The 22,924-nt window shown below is 41.4% G+C and overlaps 1 protein-coding gene across 1 annotated transcript in view; it reads left to right on the top strand.

Moving 5' to 3' along the window:
* ANKK1 (ankyrin repeat and kinase domain containing 1) overlaps window positions 1–21,020 on the top strand; it is a 164,921-nt gene extending 143,901 nt beyond the window's left edge. Inside the window, exons 4-8 of the mRNA XM_040426855.1 lie at window positions 407–456; window positions 1,354–1,509; window positions 4,423–4,556; window positions 6,214–6,253; window positions 19,070–21,020. Of these exons, the coding sequence (XP_040282789.1) occupies window positions 407–456; window positions 1,354–1,509; window positions 4,423–4,556; window positions 6,214–6,253; window positions 19,070–20,355 (1,666 nt within the window). The 3' untranslated portion in view covers window positions 20,356–21,020. The remainder of the gene's footprint in view (window positions 1–406; window positions 457–1,353; window positions 1,510–4,422; window positions 4,557–6,213; window positions 6,254–19,069) is intronic.
* The last annotated feature ends 1,904 nt before the right edge of the window (window positions 21,021–22,924 follow it).

The raw sequence follows: 22,924 nt of genomic DNA, 5'->3' as shown, positions 1-22,924 counted from the left end.
CTGCGATCAGCAATGAACGCCTCATCTGATGGGTTCAGTGACGGGGAGCAGCACCATCACCGTTTTCTATCATTGCGCTTGCTGCTCACAAGGAAATGCACAAAGCAAATTTCTTTGTGAAATTCAGTCAAGAAGCCGAATCGAAGTTTTGAAAACTTTGCTCTTCTCTAGTGATCACACAATGCAGATCAAATATATACACAATACATCACATAGATAAAACTGAAAGCGCCCTTAGACCAGATCCCTTCTCAGATGAATCATCAATTTTACGGTTTGTGTCTCGGTTGGAAATATTCGGAATAAGTGACCTATTTTGAAAAGTGTAAGGATGACACAAAGCAGAAAAAATATATTGTAGTTGTCAACCATGGAGTCATTATTCTGTGTTTTCTCTGTTTTTCAGCTTTTCCATTGTTATGTGGGAGCTTCTGACTCAGAAAAAGCCTTTTATAGGTAAATTTGGTTTTTACGCCCTTTCTGTCAAATTGAAATTTCTGCAATGCGTTCACCTGAATGGAAAGTGCGGAGCGCATAAATATACAGTGACTGCATGAAATGAAAGAGAAGGGGCACAAAGAAGAAAATGAAGGCTGTGCAATTATTTCATGCCGGAATGTATCGTGGGTAAATACCATGGGTGAACAACATTTATAATATCCTAAGTTTACTGCTGGAGTGAGTGTGGATTTCTTTCTTAGAAATTTCCTTCAGGAACTCTTCCTTATAAGGTTTCTGCTTGCTTATTAAGTCTTGTACTGTATGTGAGGATTTGTTCACGTGAGTTAACTGAATGCATATTAGTTCTATCATTTGTACTAGTTATGCAATCTCTCACCAAATATCATGTTAAAAAGAACAAATAAACATTTTTTCTCTAGTTGCTTTGTGTTATAATGCACAATAACCATAGGTTTCAACCCAATATCACTCTGAGTGTACAGTACAGTATCTGGTCGAAATCAGACAGAATTGTGTGATGCTTAAGTGCTTCAGATTTGCATTGTGGGAACTGTAAGCAGTGTGTGGATGAGATAAAAAAAAAATCGGATTCCCTTTGATGCTACTGTATATTCTACAGTTTTTTTGCATGCAGTTCCAAGTGTGACCATTTTTTTTAAGAGGTCGTCCAGCTTTTTGGACATTTGTAACTTTTACCAGCAGTATGTTTCCTGCTGTTCTGTTAATTATGATAATAATAATAATAATAATAATAATAATACTTTATTAAAATCATTTCATAATAATGTAATAGCTGAAATTATTTCAAATCAATACAACTTGTTTGGCCTCTACTTATACAGGATACTGCAAAAGTTACCTAATGGGATATAATGATCTCTATATTCTTAGGGAACAGCATGATGACTGTGATAATAAAAGTAGCAGCAGGACATCGGCCTCCTTTGGAGGATATTTCTGAGAATCGTCCAGTGGAATGTCAGCAGATGATTGACTTAATGAAGAGGTGCTGGTATCAAGATCCCAGTAAACGGCCAAGTTTCTCTGGTTTGTATTCTTTTATTTCATGGCTAGAGGAGCCAAACCATCTATGTATTACACAGTCAGCCATGGAGCACCCCCTGTAACAGCAGTCTGACTGGGTAGAGTGGAGCTCCTCCATACAACAGAAGTCTGGCTGTGTATTTTGGAACTCCTCCTATGTCAGCAGTCTGTGTAGTCTGGAGTGCCCCCTATAACAGCAGTCTGGCTGTGTAGTCTGGAGCGCCTCCTATGTCAGCAGTCTATGTAGTCTGGAGTGCCCCCTATAACAGCAGTCTATGTAGTCTGGAGTTCCCCCTATAACAGCAGTCTGGCTGTGTAGTCTGGAGCGCCTCCTATGTCAGGAGTCTATGTAGTCTGGAGTGCCCCCTATAACAGCAGTCTGGCTGTGTAGTCTGGAGCGCCTCGTATGTCAGCAGTCTGTGTAGTCTGGAGTGGCCTCTATAACAGCAGTCTGGCTGTGTAGTCTGGAGTGCCCCCTATGTCAGCAGTCTGTGTAGTCTGGAGTGCCCCCTATAACAGCAGTCTGGCTGTGTAGTCTGGAGCGCCTCCTATGTCAGCAGTCTGTGTAGTCTGGAGTGCCCCCTATAACAGCAGACTGGCTGTGTAGTCTGGAGCGCCCCCTATGTCAGCAGTCTGTGTAGTCTGGAGTGCCCCCTATAACAGCAGTCTGGCTGTGTAGTCTGGAGCTCCTCCTATGTCAGCAGTCTACGTAGTCTGGAGTGCCCCCTATAACAGCAGTCTGGCTGTGTAGTCTGGATCGCCCCTATGAAAGCAGTCTATGTAGTCTGGAGTGCCCCCTATAACGGCAGTCTGGCTGTAGAGTCTGGACCACCCCTTATATATGTAGTCTGTATGGTCTGGAGCACCACCTATAAGAGCAGTCTGGCTATTTAGTCTGGAGCACCACCTATAAGAGCAGTCTGGCTATTTAGTCTGGAGTGCTCCCTATAACAGCAGTCTGGCTGTGTAGTCTGGAGCGCCTCCTATGTCAGCAGTCTGTGTAATCTGGAGTGCCCCCTATAACAGCAGTCTGGCTGTGTAGTCTGGAGCGCCTCCTATGTCAGCAGTCTACGTAGTCTGGAGTGCCCCCTATAACAGCAGTCTGGCTGTGTAGTCTGGATCGCCCCTATGAAATCAGTCTATGTAGTCTGGAGTGCCCCCTATAACAGCAGTCTGGCTGTATAGTCTGGACCACCCCTTATATATGTAGTCTGTATGGTCTGGAGCACCACCTATAAGAGCAGTCTGGCTATTTAGTCTGGAGCACCCCCTATATCAGCAGTCAGTTTGTATAGTCTGGAGCACCCCTTATAATAAATGTCAAAAAAACAGGTGTTGGTATAACCTCTAGGGTAATCAGACAAATTGCCAAAGGAAAACATTTCTACCCTTATTTCATTTTATCAACAATAGATACTAGGAAAAAAAATTCACTTTTAATGAAATTCCATAAAAACTTCCAAGGGTTAAAACCCAGCTCACATTAATGTGCTATGGGTTAAATAGGGCTCTGGCAGCTGGCAGTGTAAAGATGGCAACAACTGTGAATAGCTAAAAAGGCCAACAGCAATGTGAAACAACTAATAATCATACCCTGCAGGTCACATAGTATTTGCAAAGCACAGAAAACGGACTCTCATTTAAAAGTAGTCTATGCCCCCCACTCCCGACATGTTTCTCTGTGTACACAACTTTATCAAGGGATCACAGAGCAAAACCTATAACAGCAGTCGGACTGTATAGTCTGGAGCCCTCTGTAGGAACAGTCTGGTTGTGTAGTCTGGAGCCCCCTATATGAACAGTCTGGTTGTATAGTCTGGAGCCCCCTATATGAACAGTCTGGTTGTGTAGTCTGGGGAACCCCCTATAACAACAGCCTGGTTGTGTAGTCTGTAGCCCCGCATAACCACAGGCTGGCTGTGTAGTCTGGGGTCCTTTATAAGAGCAGCCAGGTTATATATTCTGGAGCCCCCTAAAGGAGCAGTCTGGTTGTATGGTCAAGAACTCTTTTTATAAGTAGTCTAGATGTATAGTCTGGAACCTTCCATAAGAGCAGTCTGGTTGCATAGTCTAGAGCACCCCTTATAAAAGTCTAGTTGTGTAGTTTGGGGCCCCATATATGAGCAGCCTCTCTGTATAGTCTGGAGCCCCTATTTGAGAAGTCCAGTTGTATAGTCTAGAGCCATCTATAAGAGCGGTGTAGCTGTATAGTCTGATCCACCCCCCTATAACTGCAGTATGGCTGTGTAGTATGGAACCCCCTGTAAGAGTAGTCAGGTTGTATAGTCTGGAGCCCCCTATAAGATCAGTCTGACTGTATAATCTGGAGGGCCCCCTTTAACAGCAGTCTGGTTGTATAGTCTGGGGCACCTATAACAGCAGTCTGGCTGTATAGTCTGAAGCCCCCTATAAGAAAATTCCAGCTGTATAGTTTGGAGCCCCTTATATGATCAGTCTAGTTGTATACCTGAAGCCCCCTATAAGATCAGTCTGGCTGTACAATCTGGAGGGCCCCCTATAACAGCAGTCTGGTTGTATAGTCTGGGGCACCTATAACAACAGTCTGGCTGAATAGTCTGAAGCCCCCTATAAGGAAATTCCAGCTGTATAGTCTGGAACCCCTTATATGATCAGTCTAGTTGTATACCTGGAGCCCCCTATAAGATCAGTCTGGCTGTATAATCTGGAGGGCCCCCTATAACAGCAGTCTGGTTGTATAGTCTAGGGCACCCCTCCTATAAGAGCAGTTTGGTTGTGTAGTCTATAGACCCCCTATAAAGGCAGTCTGTATGCATAGTCTGGAGCCGCATATAACAGCAGTCAGATTGTGTAGTCTGGAGCGTCTTCTACAAAACAGGTGGCTGCTATAGTCTGTTACAAAACTGCTCTCTCATGTGTCTCTTTTTCTCTTCTTAGATGTTATTGTTGAATCCCACATGTTACTCTGCTTAGTGCAAAGTCCTCTCCCAGAACATGAAGCTGCTGTGCACAAAGCTGAAGGCAATCCTCTTAAGGCTTCAACGGCTGTATTGCTCTTTGGAAGCAGTGATGTAAGTGAAGTAATGAAGAACTGGAGGCTCTAATGAGGAAATATTAGATTATTTAGTGAAAACGTTTTATGGAAAGAATAAGAAGTCCAAGAACATGAGTCAACTGTGAAATAGAAGAACAACTACTGACCAAACCATACAGTGCAGACCACAGTCCAGTTTTAATGAATTCATGATCTTAAATAGTGTTGTGATAGACTTGTGATTACTGACTAGGATGCGGTAAAGTGTGACAAGCTAGATGTATACAGAGGCGCAGTTACATCAGGTACTCTTTTTCTGGAATGTGACTTGCCTGTGTTCTCCAGTAGTCCTGTCGCGTTACCTCCTTTAAAAGGGTTGTCCGGAGTTTTTTAAGTGGTGGCCTATGCTCAGGATAGACCAAAAACAAGCCCCACTTAAAATATATGGTCAAATTGTATCCTACTAAACAATATCACCTAAAAGAACAAGATATTAGACCCAAAATACCACTATAAAACAACAATCTGTATTGATCCGTAAAATCCGTATTGCATAAATAGCAGATACAGCATTTAATTGAAGTCCAAAATTATGGTATATTGGTATTAGTCTATATTACGATAAATAGTCTAGATGCTGGTGTCCATTTATAATTGTAACAAAAAAAGAAACAGTGTTGTTTTAACGATTTATGACGGTTAGAAATTTAGATGTCACAATGGCTGGTTATTCTTAAATTGATGTATCACAATGAACAGAACTACCTCATTTATAATGGCTATTGTAGCCAATTATCAGTACATTACCAGTCCAGTGGATGTTAGCTTGTATCTTTAATCTGCAACTGTGTTGCTACACTCACTGCATACTTGCTACTGCGCTCGCCGGCTCACCACGGTTGGGAGCTACGGCGTTGTTCAGTCACCGGAGACTAGTTTACAGGTGATGGATGCTGAATCGTTGTTCGCTTCCAATGTATCTAAATGATTAAAAAAGGACAAGCTGTCTTGCCAAGATCAGGGGCTGTAGTCTATTGCGAACACTTCTGTTTCACTGCTTGCTGCACAATTACCAAATGGGTTTCGGAGCTACATGCTCCTTCCTCCTGAGGGATTATGATGCTGAATACAGTTTAATATGATCTCCAGCTGAATGAATCTCTGTAGGAATGGAGTTCATGAGGAAACATGAAGTACAGAGAGGTTGGTGGAGGTAATGAGCAGCAGTACTTGAATGCAGTCTCCATTACCACAGTCTGTCCTGTCCGTCATCTCTGTACTTCATGTCTCCTCATGAACTCCATTCCTACAGAGATTCAGCTGAAGAGTTTATCAGCTGTACCCAGAACCATAATCCCTGACAAGTAGGAGAGGAGGATGAGGCAGCTAAGTGCCCTGAAGTAACTTGTCCTACTGTGTTATTAGGACAGGATTTGTGTGCACTAATAGGACGGCGGCCATTTTATTTGTCCTGATGATTGCACCCTAGACAAATTGGGGCATTATAACTAATGATAGGTATTTGGAAATATATTTATAATAAATAATTATTTAAGTATTTTCATGTTCTTAACTCCTGGAGAACCCATTTAAGTCTAAATGTTTAGTTGCCATCTGGAGCCCTGATATTGCATTAATTTATAACTATTTACTATGAATACTATTAACTTGCTCATTATGTGTCATCAATACAGAACACCATACGGCCATCGTCTCCAAGCTCTCTGAGCAGAGGTAAGTTGTTTTTTAGAAACTTATTTATCATTGATAATCTTGGTAACTGCATTAAAAGGTGTACCTTAAAGCTCTTCCACCATAACACTTAATTTGTACTAGGGCCAATCATATGCTGTTTTAGTACTGTGTCTTCTTATGTAATCTAAGGCAATGATCCCTAGGGTCTAAGGGTATCTTTAACCTAAGCTTCTAGGAGTTTATATACAATTGGAAAGACCAGCATCTGACACCCATTTAGTGGTTGAGTTTTTTCCTGCAAAAATGTACCCTTCCTCATACTCAGATGGATATAAATGGATTAAACCAATGTGCCTTTTTTATCTGAAGAGACCAGAAGCAGTAAGAATATCCAATACTCCCATAATTCAGAGAGATTCAGTTTCAGCATTAATTTAAAGGGGTTGTCCGGGTTCAGAGCTGAACCCGGACATACCCATATTTTTACCCAGGCAGCCCCCCTGATGTTAGCATCGGAGCATCTCATGCTCCGACGCGCTCCCTTGCCCTGCGCTAGTTCGCGCAGCGTAAGGACTTTTTTATTTACCATAACACACTTCCGGGTGGAAGCTTCCGCCCGGCAATGTGTTTGGTGACGTCACCAGCTCTTATGGGCATACTTTAGCACTTCCCTAGCTGTTTTACTGGATTGGGCAGTGCTAAAGCCCGCCCATCAGTGCCGGTGATGTCACTGGAACTCCTGAAAATGCCTTTTCCCTGCGCAATTTAGGGCAGGGCAAAGGAGGGCTCCAGAGCATGAACTGCTTCGATGCTCAAGTCAGGGGGGCTGCCTGAGTGAAAATGAAGGTATTTCCGAGTTCAGCTCTGAACCCGGACAACCCCTTTGAGTATGCAATGAGCACATCCACTTGACCTAATTAGATTTAGCCATACAGTCTACCAGGTCATTTTGTCTGTGTTCTGCAATTTTTGCATTGCAATGTCAAGCATCAGATGACTTACTGATAGCTAAAGAGTAGTGATGAGCGGAAGGGGTCATATTCGAATTCACGATATTTCGAATATTCGTTATATTCTACGATTTTTATACTCGAAAAATCGGCAAGGTAAGGGAATTTTTATTGCGAATTTTTCAACTTACAACTATTAGACAAAGAAGATTATAGCACTATATTAGCTAAATTGCTCTATATTCATGTTTTTTTTTCCGAATATTCGCTATATATTGCTATAAGTTCGTTTTTTCGAATATTCGTAATATTCTAAAACAAGGATATATAGCAATATAGCGAATATTCGAAAAAAAAAAAATAATATAGAGCAATTTAGCTAATATAGTGCTATTATCTTCTTTGTCTAATAGTTGTAATTTTTTTCTCATCTGAAGTTCAGATTGGAAAAAAATTACAACTATTAAAAAAAAAGATTATAGCACTATATTAGCTAAATTGCTCTATATTCTTTTTTTTTATATTCGCTATATTGCTATAACTTTGTTTTTTCGAATATTCATAATATTCTAAAACAAGAATATATAGCAATATAGCGAATATTCGAAAAAAAAGAATATAGAGCAATTTAGCTAATATAGTGCTATAATCTTCTTTGTCTAATAGTTGTAAATTGAAAAATTCGCAATAAAAATTTGCATTACGAAAATTCGCAAACAACACTACTCCTAAAGTCAAAGATACTGCAGCCTTCTCATTGGCCCACAAGCTAGAAGCAGGGAGGGATCATGTGTACTGATGAAAAAAAAAATAGAATATTCGAAATTACGAATATATATCACTATATTCGAAATATTCGCTAATTTTCGAAGTACCTATATTCGCGATAAAAATTAGAAATTAGAATATTCGTGATCAACACTACTAAAGAGCAGGGGCGGACACAGACAGCAGAGGGCCCCTGTGCAAAGAATGTGCCTGGGCCCCTCCCCTCCCCAAACTACACATACAGACGTAAACATATACAATACGTGCATAATCCTGTAAGACCAAGCGGCATATAAGGAGCGCAGTGCTGGACCAGAAAGCAACATTTAATAAGTTCGGTACCAATGAAAAAGGGTGGGAAAATGAAAATAAAAATAGACACAGTGACCCCTTTAAGGCTACACAGTGCTTTTGGCCAACAATGTGTCATGCAACCAAGGATAACAGCAGCACAATGCTACGATGCATTGAGTTAAAAATGAATGGGGTCGCATTGTGACTTCTTAAAATCACAATCAAAAAGTCGCAAGAAATTCAGCATGTTGCTTTTTTTGTGACCGTCAGGCTACGGCCCCATTCACTTTTACTAGTTGTGATGTATCGTAGTGTCGCTGTAATCTTTGGCTGCACAATGTGTGTTGCAACCACAGCCACCTTGTGGTTCCAGCCTAAGGGCCCATTTAGACGGCTGTGCTTTACAGTCCGCAAATTGCAGATCCACAAAACACGGAGACTGGCCGCGTGCATCCTATGATCGAAAATGCCTATTCTTATCAGCAATTGCGAACACAAATAGGACATGTACTATTGTTTTTGCGGGGCTGTGGAATGGACATATAGATGTGGACAACACATGTGTTCCCCGCATCTTCTGCGTACCTGTTGAAATGAATGGATCCACACCCATTCTGCAAAATTGTAAAGCAGATGCGGACTCCTTCATACGGCCATTTGAATGAGCCCTGATACACATACTGGACTTTCATACATGCAACCGCTCTTTTTCACACATCCTCACACATGCAAGCACTCACATACACACTGTCATACATGTAGACACTCTCACATACACACACTTGTACATATACAGGCACTGTCACACACTGTCACACATACAGGCACATATACACACACTGTCACATATGCAGGCACTCTTATACATACACTTGTACACATGCAGGCACTGTCACATATGCAGACACTCTCACATACACACTTGTACACATGCATGCACTGTCACATACACACACTGTCACACATGCAGTCACACATACACTTATACACATGCATGCACTGTCACATACACACACTGTTATACATGCAGTCACACATACACTTATACACATGCATGCACTGTCACATACACACACTGTTACACATGCAGTCACACATACACTTATACACATGCAGGCACTGTCGCATACACACACTGTCCCACATGCAGTCACTCACATACACTTGTACACATGCAGGCACTGTTAAATATGCACACACTGTTACACATGCAGGCACTGTCACATACAGACACTGTCACATATGCAGACACTCATATACACATTTGTACACATGAAGGCACTGTCACATACACACACTGTTACACATGCAGTCACTCACATACACTTGTGCACATGCAAGCACTGTCACATACAGACACTGTCACATATGCAGACACTCTCATATACACACTTGTACACATACAGCCACTGTTCAGGTCCTGCTCCAGGTCTAGCTGTTGCTGCTGCTGGTGAGTAGTTTCTTCACTAGGCGGGTGAAGAAAGCTGCTCATCAGCATCTATAGACTCAAGTTGCTGCTGATGGAGCTGGAACTGCTCCTACCCCCCCACCCTGCCACAGCAGCCATGCCAGAGGAACATGATCGCAGAGGGCCCCCCGGTCAGACCTGCAAGAGAATGTATGATGGCGCAGATAGGCAGTGGCCAACTGACTACATAGGATGTCTCTATAATACTGTAGTTCAGTTTGTCCTCCCTCTCAGTGGGTGTAAAAAAATCCCCAATTTTGGACCGGTAGCGAGGGTCCAACAAGGTGGAGAGCCAGAAGTCATCCCTCTGCCGAATGCTGACAATTCGGGTGTCACTGCACAAGCAAGTGAGCATGCATCGGGCCATTTGTGTAGGTGACTCGGAGGGACTTCCTGCCTCCATCTCCACTGCATACTGCAATGGTGTGTCTGGATCCTCTGCTTTATCTTCCTCATGGATCGTCGCCGTCACGGGGAAGTGCGTTCGGCCCCAGGTTATCTAGAGTCACCAAAGCGGCAGCAGACCCTCGCCCATAATGTTTTAGAGGGTCAGATCAGCAGGCGCTTGCTCCTAATGTTTTTGAGGGTCACCAGCAGGCCATCAATCATTATTTTTTAAGGCTGTGTATAATGCCCGCCTTTATGTGTAACAAAGGGTGTATTGGAGTGCTGGTTCCTTGTAATTTTTGGCAGCTGTTTCACTCAGTGCATAGGCTTTATGAGTGTAGGAGTCCCACTACCTGAACAATTGTACCACAATGTGAATAACGCCCTTTTTAGTGTGATATACAGGTTGTATCGGAGTGCCTCTTGCTTGTAATTTTTGGCAGCACTTGCACTTTACATACAAGTAAATATATAGGAAAGAATGTTTCCTAACAACGTTTCCTCTAAAATCGATTTTATCTTCGGTTTTGTGCGTATTATTTTCAGTCTGTAAAAGTGGCGTACTTCTCAGACAACATCGCTCCCAGCAGCGACCTGGGAGTCCAAGATGCATCCAGACATCCTCCCCATACTGTTCCCAAACCATTTCTGTGGTGTTTCCATCAATTTCTGACCTTTTCCTATGAACCAGGCACCCTCCCCTCTTCAGAGCAGGGGGTGTCTGGTTTAATGCTCGGGTTATACTTCCTTATACTCGGGTGCTCAGTAGAGCACCCGAGCATCCCGATGTGTTTGGCCTGAGCACCCGAGCACTATGGTGCTCGATCAACACTACTTTAGAACATATAACTGCACTACTGAACGGCAAATAATACTTATTATTTGCCACTAATACACACCAAAAAGGGCTGTAATTTTCTCACAACAGTTAATAAGCCCTTTTTTTACCACTAATACAAGTTAAAAAATGCTTTAGAACATATAACTGCACTGCACAAGGACAAATAAGACATAAAAATATTTCCTTGTAATAAACCCTGTTAATGGCTGTATCAAACAGCACTTGAACCCCAATAACAAGAACGGTTTACTGGAATTACAGAGCTGTATAATGGCAATTTGGATCTGCAGTCAGTGAAGCAAGGTGTAATAGGATTGTTCCTATTACCCAGGCTGTAAACTCCCCTACTGAACCCTGTTCTTCTTCAATACTGTGGAATGATTCTTCCCTATGCTTTCCCTGAACTTCTATACAGCAAAATAAAAGTTTTAAAGTCTTTTCTACCACTGTCCCTAGCGCCTGCTGACTTCTCTCCCTGCACTAAGTACACTGGAAAATGGCTGAATCCAAGATGATGAGGCTATTTATAGGGTTGTTACATCACAGGGCTGGCTGGCTACTGATTGGCTGCATGCATGGCATTGTGGGTGATCCCTCGTTCCCAGAGTTCCTTGCTCCATGTCCTAACATGTGCAGCAGCCATTTTATGAAAAAAATTTGATTCTTTACCACGAAGCATGAGGAAATTCAGATTCGGTGCAAACAAATTTTCCTGAAATTCAGATCGAATTCCACTTCGTCAACTTCGATTCGCTCATCTCTACTTGTGACTGCCGGAACAGGAACCACTGTTACAGAGTTACACTTCACTTTGGCTCCTAGAGTGAGACCAAGGAGGACTCTGCTTTGTTTTACTATAAAAAATCAGCTTCTGATAGCAGATAGTTATAGAGATTACAAAACTTGTGACATCCATTATCTAGCCTCAGGCTTATTTCACAGCAGTAAGGTTCCTTCTTCTACTACAGTAAATATAGTTTACTAGCAGAAGGCTTTGCACGGGTATATTTAATCTATTTCATTTAATGTTTCTGTGTGTTGTTAAAAGATATTATGGTATCCCCCATAACAGTGACCTCTACAATACCCTCACAGCAGCCCGCCCCTTTAACAGTGAGTTTTATAGCACCCCACTCCCTTGACATTGACCTCCTCAGGGGCCCACCCCCTCAATAGTGACCTATACAGCACTTCGCCCCTTAACACTGACCTCCCTAGGGGACCCTCCCCTTATCTGTGACCTCCACTGTTCCCTGCCCCCTTAACAGAGACCTCCACAGCACCTGTCCCTTTAACAGTGACTACCAAAGTACCCCGTTCCTGAACAGTGACCTCCACAGTACCCTGCTCCCTTAACAGTGACCTCACAGTAACCTGCTGACTTAACAGTGACCTCCACAGCAGCTGCCCCTTTAATAGTGGCCCCTGCTCCCTTAACAGTGACCTCCACAGTGTCTGACCCTTTAACCCCTTAAGGACACAGCCTTATTTTACCTTAAGGACCAGGCCATTTTTTGCAAATCTGACCAGTGTCACTTTAAGTGCTGATAACTTTAAAACACTTTGACTTATCCAGGCCATTCTGAGATTGTTTTTTTGTCACATATTGTACTTCATGACACTGGTAAAATTAAGTCAAATTTTTATTTTATTTTTTTGCATAAAAAAAAACCTAATTTACCAAAAATTTTGAAAGATTTGCATTTTTCAAAGTTTCAGTTTCTCTACTTCTGTAATACATAGTAATACCCCCAAACGTTGTGATGATCTTACATTCCCCATATGTCTACTTCATGTTTGAATTATTTTGGGAATGATATTTTATTTTTTGGGGATGTTACAAGGCTTAGAAGTTTAGAAGCAAATCTTGAAATTTTTCAGAAATCCAATTTTTAGGGACCACTACAGGTCTGAAGTCACTTTGGCTTACATAATAGAAACCACCCAAAAATGACCCCATTTTATAAACTACACCCCTCAAGGTATTCTAAACTGATTTTACAAACTTCGTTAACCCTTTAGGTGTTGCACAAGAGTTATTGGCAAATGGGGATGAAATTTGTGAATTTCATTTTTTTGCCAAATTTCAATTTTAACCCATTTTTTCCACTAACAAAGCAAGGGTTAACAGTCAAACAAGACTGTATCTTTATTGCCCTGACTCTGCCGTTTACAGAAACACCCCATATGTGGCCGTAAACTACTGTACGGCCACACAGCGGGGCGTAAAGTGAAAGGTGCGCCGTTTTGTTTTTGGAAGGCAGATTTTGCTGGACTGGTTTATTTACACCATGTCCCATTTGAAGCCCCCCTGATGCACCGCTAGAGTAGAAACTCCATAAAAGTGACCCCATTTAAGAAACTACAAGGTATTCAAAACTGATTTTACAAACTTTGTTAACCCTTTAGGTGTTGCACAAGATTTAATGGAAAATAGAGATACAATTTCCAAATTTCACTTTTTTGGCAGATTTTCCATTTTAATATTTTTTTTCCAGTTACAAAGCAAGGGTTAACAGCCAAATAAAACTCATTATTTATGGCCCTAATTCTGTAGTTTACAGAAACACCCCATATGTGGTCGTAAACTGCTGTACGGGCACACGGCAGGGCGCAGAAGGAAAGGAATGCCATACGGTTTTTGGAAGGCAGATTTTGCTGGAATGGTTTTTTTGACACCATGTCCCATTTGAAGCCCCTCTGATGCACCCCTAGAGTAGAAACTCCAAAAAAGTGACCACATTTTAGAAACTACGAGATAGGGTGGCAGTTTTGTTGGTACTAGTTTAGGGTACATATGATTTTTGGTTGCTCTATATTACACTTTTTGTGCGGCAAGGTAACAAGAAATAGCTTTTTTGGCACAGTTTTTATTTTTGTTATTTACAACATTCATCTGACAGGTTAGATCATGTTGTAATTTTATAGAGCAGGTTGTCACGGACGCGGCGATACCTAATATGCATACAATTATTTTTATTTATGTAAGTTTTACACAATGATTTCATTTTTAAAACAAAAAAAAGTTTTAGTGTCTCTATAGTCTAAGAGCCATGTTTTTTTTAGTTTTTGGGCGATTATCTTAAGTAGGGTCTCATGTTTTGCGGGATGAGAGGACGGTTTGATTGGCACTATTTTGGGGTGCATATGACTTTTTGATCGCTTGCTATTACACTTTTTGTGACGTAAGATGACAAAAAATTAAATTTTTTACACCGTTTTTATTTTTATTTTTTTACGGTGGTCACCTGAGGGGTTAGGTCATGTGATATTTTTATATAGCCGGTCGATACGGACGCGGCGATACCTAATATGTATACTTTTTTAATTTATGTAAGTTTTACACAATGATTTCTTTTTTGAAACAAAAAAATCATGTTTTAGTGTTTCCATAGTCTAAGAGCCATAGTTTTTTCAGTTTTTGGGCGATTATCTTGGGTAGGGTATGATTTTTGCAGGATGAGATGACGGTTTGATTGTTACAATTTTGGCGTACATGCGACTTTTTTGATCACTTTTATTACCTTTTTTTGGGAAGTAAGGTGAGCAAAATTTCTATTTTATCATAGTTTTTTATTTTTTATTTTTATGGCGTTCACTGTTCGGGTAAAGTAACATGACTGTTTTATAGATCAGGTCGTTACGGACGCGTCGATACCAAACATGTGTAGAAAATTTTATTTTTTTCATTTTTAATCAGTGATAAATGTGTTTTATGATTTTTACTTTTTTTTCACTTTTTTTCACTTTTTTTTTGACCAAGACCCACTTGGTTCTTGAAGATCCAGTGGGTCTGATGTCTGTATAATACAGTACAGTACACTATATAGGGTACTGCACTGTATTTTACTTACACTTTGTCTGAACAGATCTATGCCTTTAGCACAGATCTGTTCAGCACCATGGACAGCAGGATGCCTGAGAAAGCATCCTGTTGCCATGGGAACCTTCCCCGTCTGCCACAACTTCGCAGATGGGGAAGGGTAAGGTGCCAGCCGTTTATACCAGGGTGCCAGCAATGTGCTGGCACCCTGGTATACCCACTAGCCACCAACGATTATTCAAGGGGAGGCGCCCGCAACCCTCCCCCTGTACCTCCCACCGGGCTAAAATCATTCAGGGGTGCCGGGGGAGGTGAAATATATATATTTTGGGCATTATAAAGTTTCTGATCCCCGCGGTCAGGGACCTTTAACAGTGATCTCCACAGTGCCCACCCCTTTAACAGTGACCTCCACAGCGGCCTGCCCCCTAACAGTAACATTCACAGTGAACGCCCCTTTAACAGTGACCTCCCCTTTAACAGTGAGCTCCACAGCAGCTGCCCTTTTAATAGTGGCCCCTGCCCCCTTAACAGTGACCTCCACAGCAGCTGCCCCTTTGATAATTGTCCCTGCCCCCTTAACAGTTACCTCCACAGAGCCCTGCCGCTTTAAGGCTAGGGCTACACGACGACATATATCACACCAATGTCGCAAAACTATTTTTATTATAATAGTCTATACTGTCGCACTGCAAGATGGATTTTTCTGTGACTGTCGGGTCACAGTTGTAGCATGTCGCATGTCGCAGTGCAGCACCATAGACTATCATAATTTTTTTTTCCCGCAGTGTAGTTGTTATTGTCGCTCGACACAGATTTGAAGAGAAAGACTTGCAGCCTTCTATTGGCTAATGCATGTCATTTTTGGGGAATATCTCAGGAACGGTACGTATTAAAGAGCTGTGACCCGGTCTAAAACCTTCCCGGACACCTGATGTACCTGTGGGCCAAATTTGGTAAAGATCAGTCCAGTTGTTTGGTCTTGCATAAAGAACAGACAGACATACAGAAACTTATTTCTACATATATACCAGCAGGAGGACCTGGCTACGCATGGGTATATTTCATCTATTCCATTTAATGTTTCTGTGTGTCGTTAAAAGATATCGACAGTATCCTCCATAACAGTGACCTTTACAGCACCCTGCCTCCTTAACAGTAAACTCCACAGTTCCCCACCCCTTAACTCTGACCCCCCCACAGTGCCCTGCCACTAAAATGGGACCCCAACAGCAGCCTATGCCCTTAACTTTGACCTTTACAGCAGCCCGCCCCTTTAACTGTGAGTTTCACAGCATTCTACTCCCTTGACAGTGACCTCCTCAGGGGTCCGCCCCCTTAACAGTGACCTCCACAGTACCCCGCTGCCTTAACAATGACCTCCACAGCAGTTCCCCCTTTAATAGTTGCCCCGGCCCCCTTAACAGTGACCTCCACGGTGTCCACCCCATTAACAGTAACATCCACAGTGCCCTCCTCTTTAACAGTAACCTCCACAGCGTCTGGCCCTTTAACAGTGACCTCTACAGCGCCTGACCCTTTAACAGTGACCTCCACAGTGTCCGCCCCTTTAACATTGACCTCCACTGTGCCCGCCCCTTTAACAGTGACCTCCACAGTGCCCACCTCTTTAACAGTGACCTCCACAGGGCCCTGCCCCTTTAATGCTAGGGCTACACGACAATATGTCTCACGCAACATTTAGTCTCAACAATTTTTTTAATGATAGCCTATCGTGTCGCACTGCGACATGCGACATGCTGCAACTGCGACACGACAGTAGCAAAAAATCCATCCAAGATGGATGCATGTAGCAGTGTAGTTTTGCCCTATGTGTCGTGCGATTTATTGTCGTCCTATAGCCCTATCCTAAAGCTGACCTACAGCATTGAAGAAAAATGTCTGGCTTGTTATGGAAACCTGGAGTAAAACTGTGTGTATGGCAGTTGGGATTTGAAGAGAAAGACTTGCAGGCTAATATTGTCTAATGCAGGTAATTTTTGGGGAATATCTCAGGAATGGTACATCCTATAGAGCTAAAGAACCGACAGAAACTCATTTTTATATATATAAGAGGCTATAGGTTTCAATTATCAAACAGTTTTATGAATTCTCTGAAGTTCATTTCAGAATAATTGATGGTTCTGGGTTTCAACTTGTGGTCATCTTACAGATGCCTTAAACCAACCTTATTCCTTGAACTCACTATTTGGCAGATCTTGGGCATAATGAAAAGAACAATACTACTTATCCTGTGCACAGCTCTGAGCAGAAGAAGATGCTACTTTAAAGATTGTAGCTCTGACTAGAATGTGGCTAGAGACACATGATGTTGAAGTTTGGAGAAGGAGCTTTATATGCCTGCATGGAGAGCAAAGTGGGACCCATCGGGGGTGAGCAGGTGCCAGGTACCATTCAGGGTCCTTCTACTGCTCCTGTATGACTTTACATAACCCTAAAGGCGGGGTAACAGGAACTTTGCTGAACTTTGGCTCATGATATCACCCCCAACCCTATTAATCAGAGAGCATACTTATTACTGTCACATAATGAGAGTCTTTTTTTCCAGATCTGCTGTTTAACCCCTCAGGTGACACTATTAAGTGGGTTTACAGAAGAAAGAAGAACCTTATTTGTTTTATTACTGATGAAAAAAAATACAAATTAAAAAAACCTTTGCATAATTAGTCTTGCTGTATACTTAACAATACCTACTAGAAAATACATACGTTATTTATCCCATGCGTACCCCAAAATGGTACCAATGAAAGCTACCAGTCATTAGACATAAAACATGCCTTTATACACATGTATTGACAGGTAAAAAAAAAGTTATTATGGATCTTGAAGTGTAGCAACATAAAAACAAATCATGTTGTCAAAAAGTGTCTTTACTATGCAAAAGTGGTAAAATGTAACAAAAATGATACAAATTTGGTATCTGATGTGATAATATTAAAGAGATTTTCTGAGACTTTTATGCTAGTGAAACTTGCAGGAAGGGTTTTCTAGTATGAATGTGAGGTGGTTAAGATAGTTAACTAATATTTGGGCTTTTTTTTTTTTTTTTTTTTTCACCAATCATTTTCTGTACTTACAGTGACATTTTCAAACCTAGACATTCTCTGTCTTTCTCATCTGCCCTATAATAACAAACTTACTCTGAAAATTGTTTTAAACATGTATAAACGCTGACATTTGAATACTCTAAGTATACTGTCAGGCCAAATAGTTGAGTTTCCATACTTCAAAAAATGTAGCGACCTTTCTGTATGAACTGAAGGCAAATCAGATCTTCACAAAGTTGTGTACCTAAAAATAATTGGAGGAATGTATTAAGCTTTTATGCTAGAAAGCTAGTGTACAAAAGTACATAAGTCCCATTTTGTGCCAACATTTTTAACTTTCTGGTTTTGCAAAAAGGCGGAGCATGAGTGGGAGGAAGTGGGCCTCAGTGGCACACATTACATCTGAAATCTATGCTAGCTCCCTTGCTGGCAAAGATTTCATTTTCTGGTACATAGAACTACTAAAGATGTGGCAGAATTATCCCTAATTAATAATTCTGGTGTGGCGTATGCCAGCGGGATTTGTTATTAACACTGACATATGGGCTGTATTACACCTAGCAATAGTTGAGGCAGATCATTGCTAATAAACATTCGTAGGAATAATTGTTAGCAATGATCTGCCTCTCTAAGGGTATGGCCACACACAGCGGCCATGATCCTGTCAGTTGCGGGCGTGCTGCGGTCATGAACTGTGCAGCCAATTAACCTGCCGCTTCATTTTATTTAACTATTGAAGATCACACTGTTTGGCCGTTTTTATTAGTTAAATGAAAGGCAGCTGAGGCCTAATTGACCGTGCGGCTCATGACCAGATCACGGCCGCTCCATGTGGCCTAATAATGCCGTCGATTACCCAATGAATGAGCAAACACTCGTCCATCGGGCAATCACTATTTTTAATTAGGTTAAAAAAATGAATTTGCCGGTGGCAGATCATGCTGTTTAATCATGGTCATGCCGACAAATTAGGATTCAGTATGGGGACAAGCAATGTCATTGGTGATTGCTCCTTCCCATACTGTCGAAGAAATTACTGCATATAGTAGCAGTGGTCTCCTCTGCTAACTAGTAGGCAATTGCTGGGAAGAAACGCTTCCTATCTGATAATTATCATCTGCATCTGCTGGTCTAATACCAGTCTAAGACAGGGCAGTCTTAATGCAACCCCCGAATGTGTACCATGAGACAAATAAGGCAATTTTCACATTTGTATCTAAGTATTTGAAATAATTAACCATTTCTTTTTATTTTAGGAACAGATAGCTTGCTTAACAACCTCTTACAAACCAGCGATATGTCCTGGGTGGATGAAAATAATTTCACTCTGCTCCACTTTGCGGTTTCTGAAGGAAACTTTGAGAGGGTAAACCATTTTCTCACCTTGAATGCTAATGTAAATAGCCAAACAGTGAGTGGTTCCACACCTCTCATCTTGGCAGTGCAGCGAAAGTTACTAGACATATGTACTTGCTTAATAAAGAATGGAGCTGATGTCAACATAACGGACGAAGACAAGTGGTCACCATTGCATTTTGCAGCCCAAGGAGGAGATGATCGCATAGTTCGGTTACTTTTAGACCATGGAGCAGACGTTGATGCTTTGGAACAGGATGACTGGACACCACTGCATTTGGCCTCCCAAAATGGATTTGAGAATGTTGCCCGTGTTCTTTTTACACGTCAATCCAACCCAAATAGTCAAGAAATAGATGGAAAAACACCTTTGCATGTAGCTTCCTGTTATGGTCACTATAATATTGTCAAGCTACTAATCAGCCAGGGAGCTGACCCAGATGGCAAACAAAAAGATCATAAGACTCCTCTCCACATTGCATCTGATAGAGGTTACTTTCGAGTGGTACAACACTTGATACAGAAAGGAGCCCAACCAAACTCCGTTGACCACAACTACTATACCCCTTTGCATATGGCAGCTATAAAAGGAAAGAGTTTGATCTGCAAACACCTCATAAAGCATGGTGCCCAAGTTAACCTGAAAACGAACCAAGACTGGACACCTTTACACCTTGCAATATTTAAAGGACACACAGAGATAATCCATTTACTTAAAGACAATGATGCCAAAGTAGATGCTGTTGGAGATATGAAATGGACTCCACTCCATCTGGCTGTTCGTTATAGTGAAGACTCCATCATTTCTCTTCTACTAGACATGGGAGCTGACCCAAATGTAGCTGAAATGTCTGGCTGGACACCACTTCATTTTGCTGTTCAAAGGGGGTCCTTTTGCAGTGTTATTAAGCTAATTGAAAGCAAAGTTGATGTTGATGCTCAAAACATGTTTGGCTGGACACCATTACATGTAGCCGTACTAAATGCCAATGCAGCAATTGTAAAGACATTACTCCGGGCCAATGCCAAACAGAATATAGAGGACAGCAGTGGTTGTACCCCATTACAATTAGCAATTAGAAATCAAAAAGACCACATTATTGCTCTCCTAGAAGGAGGGCCAGACACTTCTTCCAGCAGCTCAGCCGAAGATGATTTAGGTCCTTTCCTCAATTTCCAGGAATAGAATGTAACCTGGAACATTTCCACCATATTCCTATTTATTCATAATCTTATTTTTAGAAAATACAGACTGTCAAATACACCTATTGCCATGAATAAAAGAGAAGTAAAAGTAGACAATATCATTTAGTATAGCCAATTGATGGCTAATGCATAAAGAAAAGATGACATTTGTATGGGACAAACTTAGTATGGGGTGAAGGATGTTCTGCAAGTTCTAATGAATTTCAAAGCTTTCTGCATTTTATAGCTTACTTGTCGTAAAGAGGTATTCCCATTTTGGAATGTTGTGGCTTATCTGTAGGATATGTTACAATATTCTAACATGTATGCGTCTAACCTCTGGGACCTTTACTAATCCTTTCAAGTGAATAGGGCCATATTGTAATTTCCTGGACAGTGTGTGAAACATGCAGGGTTCTGAGGTTTGTTGGAAATACAGGCCCCACTGAAGGGGTAATGATGGCACTTCCTATTAAGATAACATCACTACCGATAGTGAAAAAAGTAACAGATGTGTCCTTCCTTACACTCCACTTGGCTCAACATATCCCGAGATGTGTGGTGTGAGATATTTTTCAAATCTTGGGCTACTTTCACACTAGCTTTTTTACTGGATCCAGCAGGGTTCAGCAAAAACGCTTCTGTTACTGATAATACAACCATCTGCATCCGTTATGAATGGATCCGTTTGTATTATCTTTAACATGGCCAAGACGGATCCATCATGAACTCCATTGAAAGTCAATAGGAATGGATCGGTTTTCTATTTTGTCAGAGAAAACGGATCCGTCCCCATTGACTTGCATTGTGGGTCATGACTAATCCGTCTTGTTCTGCATAACAGGACGGAAAGCAAACCGCATCATGCTGTGGTTTGGTCTCCGGTATGAGAATGGAACAGAATGCATTTTGGAGCACTCCGTTCTGCTTAGTTACGTTTTGTCCCCATTAACAGTGAATGGAGACAAAACGGAAGCTTTTCTTTCCGGTATTGAGACCCTATGACGGATTTCAATACCGGAAAATATGAACGCTAGTGTGAAAGTAGCCTTACTTCATCTCACCTTGTAAGCATGTATTAATCTAATAATACAGTATTTATCAAACTAGTCCATATAGGTGTTATCATCCTATACCTACTGTAAGTAGCAAAATACCTTACAGTACATAAAAAACAGTCAACATACATAATAAGTCACCCAATTAAAGAAAACCTAAATCTGCCCATAATTGTTCTTGTTCTTTCAGACTGCTCATCACATATGAGTGCAGAAGTTTGTGCTGCAGAGCTGCTTTTCCTTCTCTATGTAAAGCAGAAGGCCTACTTTGCTGACAAATTTGGAAGCTATGGAGAGATGTCTCCCAATCTAGAGGCTTGAAAGCAGATTTAACCATTCTCTCACTTCCTTCCCCCACAGTTTGCCCATCAAGATGACCGTTATGCCTTCTTTATATGCTTGAATTGGTACAGCAATGGAAACCATTCAAAATAATAAGATGCCATAGCAAGTTGGCAATGTGGACTGTACTTCTTAGGCTACTTTCACACTAGCGTTAGAAGTTGCCGGAACTGCCAGCCGGATCCGGAAATCCATATGCAAATAGTTATAATTTGTTTCCGGATCCGGATGCCGATCCGTCTGACAAATGCATTGCAACACCGGATCCGTCTCTCCGGTGTCATCCGGAAAAACGGATCAGGTATTTATCTTTTTCGCAAATTTAAAGGGAACCTGTCACCTGGATTTTGGGTATAGAGCTGAGGACATGGGTTGCTAGATGGCCGCTAGCACATCTGCAATATTGTGTAAAAAAACCGATATGATACATATGCAAATGAACCTGAGCTGAGTCAGAGCTTGAAAATATGACTCTTCTCTGGTCACACAAGTAAGATATGACTCTTTTATGTTAATTTGCATATGTTTCAAATCTTTTTTTTTTACACAATAAAAGCACACAGAGCTATGGGGACTGGGTATTGCAGATGTGCTAGCGGCCATCTAGCAACCCATGTCCTCAGCTCTATACCCAAAATCCAGGTGACAGGTTCCATTTAAAGATCCGGCATTAATACATTTCAATGCAAACTAATACCATATACGGCAATCCGGTAAGCGTTCGGGAATTTTTTCAGGAGAAAATACTACAGCATGCTGCTGTATTTTCTCTGGCCAAATACCGTAAACGGGACTGAACTGAAGACATCCTGATGCATACTGAACGGATTGTTTTACATTCAGAATGCATTGGGACAAAACAGAAGCGTTTTTTTTTCCAGTATTGAGCCCCTATGATGGAACTCAATACCGGAAAACTTTAACCCTAGTGTGAAAGTACCCTTAGGCTTACGTTACCAAGAAGGCAGTTTTCAGGCAGCTATAGAATATAGTCATGCAATTTAAGCTCTAAAAGTAATGCAATGACCTAGAGACAGACCTTCTTAAGAAATCCATCAATCAGAAAAAAATCTATAACCAAGTCTGTGTTCATATCTGTGTCAGAAACTGTCAAAACAAGTCATATTTCAGTCAAAAAGACTTCAGTTGAACTCAAAGGGCTCAGTTTAT

The sequence above is a fragment of the Bufo bufo genome, chromosome 1 (assembly GCF_905171765.1).
Source record: "Bufo bufo chromosome 1, aBufBuf1.1, whole genome shotgun sequence".
Taxonomy (NCBI): domain Eukaryota; kingdom Metazoa; phylum Chordata; class Amphibia; order Anura; family Bufonidae; genus Bufo; species Bufo bufo.
This window is presented reverse-complemented; position numbering and strand designations above follow the sequence as displayed.